Source organism: Penaeus chinensis, chromosome 17, assembly GCF_019202785.1.
Source record: "Penaeus chinensis breed Huanghai No. 1 chromosome 17, ASM1920278v2, whole genome shotgun sequence".
NCBI classification, from domain to species: domain Eukaryota; kingdom Metazoa; phylum Arthropoda; class Malacostraca; order Decapoda; family Penaeidae; genus Penaeus; species Penaeus chinensis.
In genome coordinates, this window is record NC_061835.1 from 6,000,820 (window position 1) to 6,006,789 (window position 5,970).

Genomic DNA, 5,970 nt, shown 5'->3' on the forward strand with positions numbered 1-5,970 from the left:
GGCACAAAACAACTTCCTCAAAGTAGAGAAGAGCTTTTAAAAAATACCTAAAGTAATCAAAACACGAGCAAAATACCCTGAAACCCGTCTCTCAGAAGCAAAAATCCCAACCCACTCCTTCAGAAAACCATTCCCAGCAACAACCACAATAAGAAAATAGCCTTAAAACCATCCATGAAATACCACCCTCACCCTCTCCCTTAAAAAAAAACATAAACCTCGTAAACCCTATTAAACCCTTCACCTAAAAAGAAAAACACCTTAAACCTCTCTTAAACCCTTCCTTTAAAACCCCGAGTTTAAACCTCTCTTAAACCCTTCCCCTAAAACCCCCAGCTTAAACCTCTCTCAAACCCTTCCCCTTTAAAAAACCCTTAACCCCTCCCCCTAAAAACCCGCCCTAAACCCCTCTTAAACCCAGCTAAACCCTCTCCCCGAAATAAACCCCGCGTTCGGGCTCCCTCCGCGGCGGTTCCAACAACGCGGGCTGACAGGCGCAGGCAGGCAACACGGAGCGGCGCCATCGGGGGGAATCACGTGGAGACCCCGATTTCTTCGCTTTTTCCGCCCTGACGCTGGATAACACGTAGGAAATGGACTCGAGGAAGATAATAGAGATACTGAGGGGCACTATAGACCCGAATTTACGCCAGCAGGCCGAGGATGAGCTGACGCAGGTGAGGAAATGTGGATGGCGGACGGTTTTGTTGGGGGTTCACGTTTCTGGTGTAGGCCTATTTTCCGGGCCCCCTTTTCTGGCGCTCTTCGCTCCCTTTTCTTGGGCTGGCTGGTCGCTGTGGCCCTGCCCCGGGAAAAGGGCCGTTCTGGCATCGTGTTCGTCGCGTTTGTTGTTCGTTAGCGCCTCTTTTATCGCTCTACATCTTTCTCTCGTCGCCTCTCTCTCTCCCTCTCTCTCCCTCGTCGCTGTAGTTTTCGTCTGTTTTATCGCCGTTTGTCTTTCTCTCTCGTAGTCACTCGTCAGGGGCCTCTTTCGTCACTGCCTCCCTTCTCTCCTTTTCGTCTTCCAGTCTCGTGTGTTCGTCAGCGTGTTATTTTCCCCTCTTTCTCTGTTTTCCCATCCTTTATCGTCGTTTGCTTTAGCTCCTCTCTTCGTACGACACGTGGTTCTCGCCTCCTTTATGCCTTGACGTTGATAATGGTGAGGGGAGGTGGAGGAAAGTGGAAAATAGTCAGACTGGTCTACAGGTGTGGAAAAAATATAAATAAACAAAGGATATGAGAAAAAATAGAAAGAATTGCCCTCCCCCCAAGGAGTCTAGAGCCTTTGACGTGTGGGTTGGAGGAATTAAAAGTTTATGGGGAGGCCGGGTGGAGCTGCATGGTTGTGGACGTGACTTTTACGATGGTCTTTCGTGAAATTTCGGTGTAATTTGGCGTAGGTCTCAGTTCCGTGCCAAAGGACTAAGTATTTGCATTTATTAGGGGACTAGGCATTTGCATTTATTAAGGGACCAAGTATTTGCATATATGAAGGGACCAAGCATTTGCTTTTAGTGCCAGTGTTAGGCCCTGTGGCAGTGGTCTTGGCTCTTAAGAGGTTACTGATAGGTGTTCTCACTAATGCCTGCAAGTGAGGGTTTTGGGAGAGAACCACGACCTAGTCAGTTTGGAAATCTTTCGGAAAGAAGTTTTTTTTAAATACACAGAAATATAGTAAAGGTGACCCCTCGTACCTGAGGGTTTGTAGATGTGGAAATTGTAATATATATTGGTATGACTCGTTGCCTGCGTCGCCAGAAAGATCAGTAGAAGTTTAGTGTTTTTGATTCCATTTACCGACTTTCAAACCTAGAACCTTCTTATTCCAGCTGATCTCTCTTCATCTGGGAATCATGCAAGACAAAAATAAAAGGGGGGGGAGTTCAAATGGGGGGACCCAGGATTGTGTTTTGTATGCCGTTTCAATTAGGTTTACATTTGACTCCTCATATAACATGGGCATGACTAAAGGTTGAATAACTAAAGTGTGGAGAGTACTTGGTAGATGCCTACAATGGCTGTCAGTTTATCATTTTTGCATCTATATTGGCTGTGTCCTTTCCAAAACCTCTTGTATTCTGTGGTGGAAGGCCTACAAGTCCAGCCTGGGGTTGGCACTGTGGTTAGCAGTCACCACACCCTCCGTGCTCCTGCGAGGGCCGACAAAACCTCCGTATATTCTGGCAAGATAAAGCTTAGACTGGCTTTCTATGTTATCAGTAGGGATGTTTATAAGTTCTACTTTATCAAAATGGATGAGATAGAGGTTTGTTGGCTCTAGCGGAAAGGTGACAGTGTGAGGCCAATGCTGAGCTTTAATGGGCATGGTACCTATGCTTTCCTCATTTGGATTTGTGTATAAAAGCTATTTATATCATTTTTATCATGAAACATTGTAAATATGTGTTGGGGTTGAAAGGGAAGCCATGACTTCATTACTTGGAGAATTGGCTTAGACAAAAAGGGAGCAACTAGTGTCCAGATTTCCTGTTTGAGTCGATATTGTTTGCAGTGCAAGAAACCTTAAACCCCATGCTGACAGGAATGGTTATAGTTATAATGATATATTTGGCTAAGACCTGGCTACAGTTCTAGCCATTATGACTTGTTCTAGTGCTGGTGCACTAGAGCTTCCTGTGGTGTTTGCTGGACCGGCCACTTGCAGCAAAGGCCAGGCAGGTTGCTTTTATAGTTCCTAATAGAATTAATGGATAGCAGATTTTCAGCCTAGTTATCAGGCTGAAAATGCCAGGCTGCTTTTATTTGGTTCAAGGAAGATTGAGTAGAATGTAAATTGTATCTTGGCCAAAATTAGTGTGGAATTTTGTTAACCTTTGCTTATGCACCAGAGACATGGAGGCCAATAGAGTAGCTTGGCTTTGTGTCACTATTGGGTTAGACTTGATTGTAGGCCTTCCATCACAGGCTGTAGCACGTTCAAATGGATTTGGACAGCAAATGAAATCATAGAAAATAAATATTTTGGAAGATATTGCTGGATTATTTGTAAGCTTTCTGGCAATACATAAAAGTATGTCATTACAAATTCTGAGACAGTTTTTGTTTTTGTTTGTAATGTTAAAAATTAAGCTAGCTAGTTATCTTACAAAACAGACTAACTTAATATTGTTAATGGGTTTACCTTTCATCACCATGAGCATAAGCATTTTGTATAAAGATTTTTTAATTGATAAAGGTTTATCCAATCCAAGCAATATCTTGCCAGAATTCACTCTATATAAATGTTAACATTTATAGTTTTTTCCACCATACCATATGGTTTCTGGTCCCAAAATATGTATAAAACAAATATCCCTTCATTGTGTGAGGCAGGTGTATGTGGAGAGAGTTTTATGGCAACATAATTCATTATTATTATTATTATTATCATTAGAATTTATTAGAATTCATGTCTTGAACTGACATATGGACAGACAAGAGTGAGGAGCTTCCACTAAGAATATGTGAACCATGAAGTTCCTATTATTATATTCATTGTTCTTTTAATTCAATTTTTAACCTTTCAATGACAATATCAGAAATCTGTGTGTCACTGACTCCGGTGACTTCTGGCAACAGTCCTGCCGTTTGGCACGGGACTCCACTACATGTAGTGGTACTTTCCTCTCGACTCACTTTAGCGTGTTGTGACACCTATACCTGGCGCTGTCAGTTGATTTGTTATGATGGCTATAGGATTGGCCCGGCAGATACAGGTTAAAATTAACTTTGTCCTTCTTTCTGCTTTCAAAACTATCCTGGAAGTAGGAACTATTGGTAGTAATAAGTATGTTCATGATCAAAGGACTCTTATTCCTGAACTACCATTGTAGTATGATTGTAGTGAATTATCAAATCATTTGTTATTTGTTTAAGAATGAGCCAGCTACCCTTGTTGCTAGGTAACGGGCCTCTTCCATATGGCCAGTCAAAAGCACAAGTAAGTATATAACCACCAATACTTTATAACTGCGGGCTTTTTCCTATCCCTAACTTGCAAGGTTTTATTTTTAGGAAATGTAAATAACTGAAAGTTTTGCTAATAGAGATAATGTAATCATTGAGTAAGTCCAAACCTAAATAGATTTATTTGACAGATTCCAGTATATACGAAGAATAGTAACAAGAAATTGATTTATAACTTCAATTCCCAAAACATCCATAGTTGATGTAAATATTTCTAAATATATACATTTTATGAATTTTAATGTAAAGATTAGAACCTTGGGTCTGAAAATTTTCATACATAAATCTGCTGGAGTACTTGTGGGCCATTCTGTTGAAAGAGGAGATACTAAATTTGCTCTGAAGGCTTTTGTTGTTAATGATTTACCTCTGTTATGGTTGGGTTTTGTAGTAAGTCTTTGAATAGATAAAATTTATTGATACTGTAATAGGACTTAGATGAGAGGCTAAGTGATACTTTGTTAGATTAGTGTGCGTGTGTGCGTGCGTGCGTGCGTGCGTGCGTGCGTGCATATATGTGTGCACACATGTATGCATGTGTGCACGTGCCTTGGTGTTCTTTTTTTGTATGTGAGAAAATCCATGTTGATAATGGAAAGTGGATCTATAGGGTATTCTCTCTGTGGCGGCAACATGTCAGACCTTTCAAATCATCATCTTGTTTATGTAGTACATTACTGTTACTTGAATTTGGAATTAATAGAAACTATGATAGGACTGTACACCAAAATATTCAAAGTCCTAAATCACATTTGAGTCACATGCTAAGCTCCCTCTGTATCCTGGAAAGAGATGGTCATTATTGTGGTATCAGATTTCATTTGCTCTTTGAGGTCAAGAAGCAGATGCTGTGACCTGGTTGCTGCTGGTGTGGTGGTACTCTCCTCTCTTGTCACAGAGACAGAGCCATCTTTGTTAAGAATCTATTTATATTGGCCATGGTTGTGCCTACCATTATTCAGACATTTATGTTGGTGACAGATCTAAAGAAAAAGGTGATTTAGCACTTTCTTCTCTCTCTTGTTATTCCCTGAATTGTAGTGTTGTAGGGGATGAGTAATCAGGACCTTTTTATTATGATTGTGAGTATTTTCTAACATTGCAGTTATTATTTACAACATTTCAATTACAGTTGATGTTATTTAAAATAAAGCTTGTTTCTATTCATGTCACTAGTGTTAGTTTCATGATTTTATTGATGCTAGTTGTAGTTTTATCACTTTACTTGATATGGGTAGTATACTAATACTGCAACAGCTACATCACTACTATTTCAATTACCATTTTCACTATTTTTATGAGAAAGTGAGTAAATTACTTTACAAGGGTGTCATTATTTAACCCTTTTGTGCCCTCTGATGTAGTAGGGTCTTCGTGGTGTCACTAGTCTCCTTATTTTACTGAATCATGGTGTAGACTTTGCAGGCAAAGCAGATATGGCTTGGCTTGGTGCTGGTGAGTTGGGAGTGGCATAATACTGTGTTTGTATTCAAGGGTGACATTATGGCCCAAAGGCTGACGTTGCTGTTTACTCTTTGCATGTCAGAGGAGAGGATTTTCTCTTAATCTGTTCATCTTTCCTTTCTCTTTGCTCTCCTCCCTCTCTCCCTCCCACCCCTCTCTCCCTCCCACCCCTCTCTCCCTCCCACCCCTCCCTCCCTCCCACCCCTCTCTCCTTCCTTTCCCCTTTCTTTCCCTACCTCCCTCCCTTCCCCTTTCTTTCCCTCCCTCCCTTCCCCTTTCTTTCTCTCCCTCCCTTCCCCTTTCTTTCTCTCCCTCCCTTCCCCTTTCTTTCTCTCCCTCCCTTCCCCTTTCTTTCTCTCCCTCCCTTCCCCTTTCTTTCTCTCCCTCCCTTCCCCTTTCTTTCCCTCCCTCCCTTCCCCTTTCTTTCCCTCCCTCCCCTCCCTTCCCCTTTTTCTCCCTCCCTCCTTCCCTTCCCCTTTCTCTCCCTCCCTCCCTCCCTTCCCCTTTCTCTCCCTCCCTCCCTCCCTTCCCCTTTCTCTC

At 41.8% G+C, this 5,970-nt stretch overlaps 1 protein-coding gene across 2 annotated transcripts in view; it reads left to right on the forward strand.

Moving 5' to 3' along the window:
- Window positions 1-479: 479 nt before the first annotated feature.
- Window positions 480-5,970, forward strand: part of LOC125034260 (importin-7-like) — a 29,564-nt gene continuing 24,073 nt past the window's right edge. The window contains exon 1 of one of the 2 annotated variants that reach the window (XM_047625999.1): window positions 480-677. In XM_047625999.1, the coding sequence (XP_047481955.1) occupies window positions 594-677 (84 nt within the window). In that variant the 5' untranslated portion in view covers window positions 480-593. The remainder of the gene's footprint in view (window positions 678-5,970) is intronic. The other variant, XM_047625998.1, reaches the window with a different exon arrangement.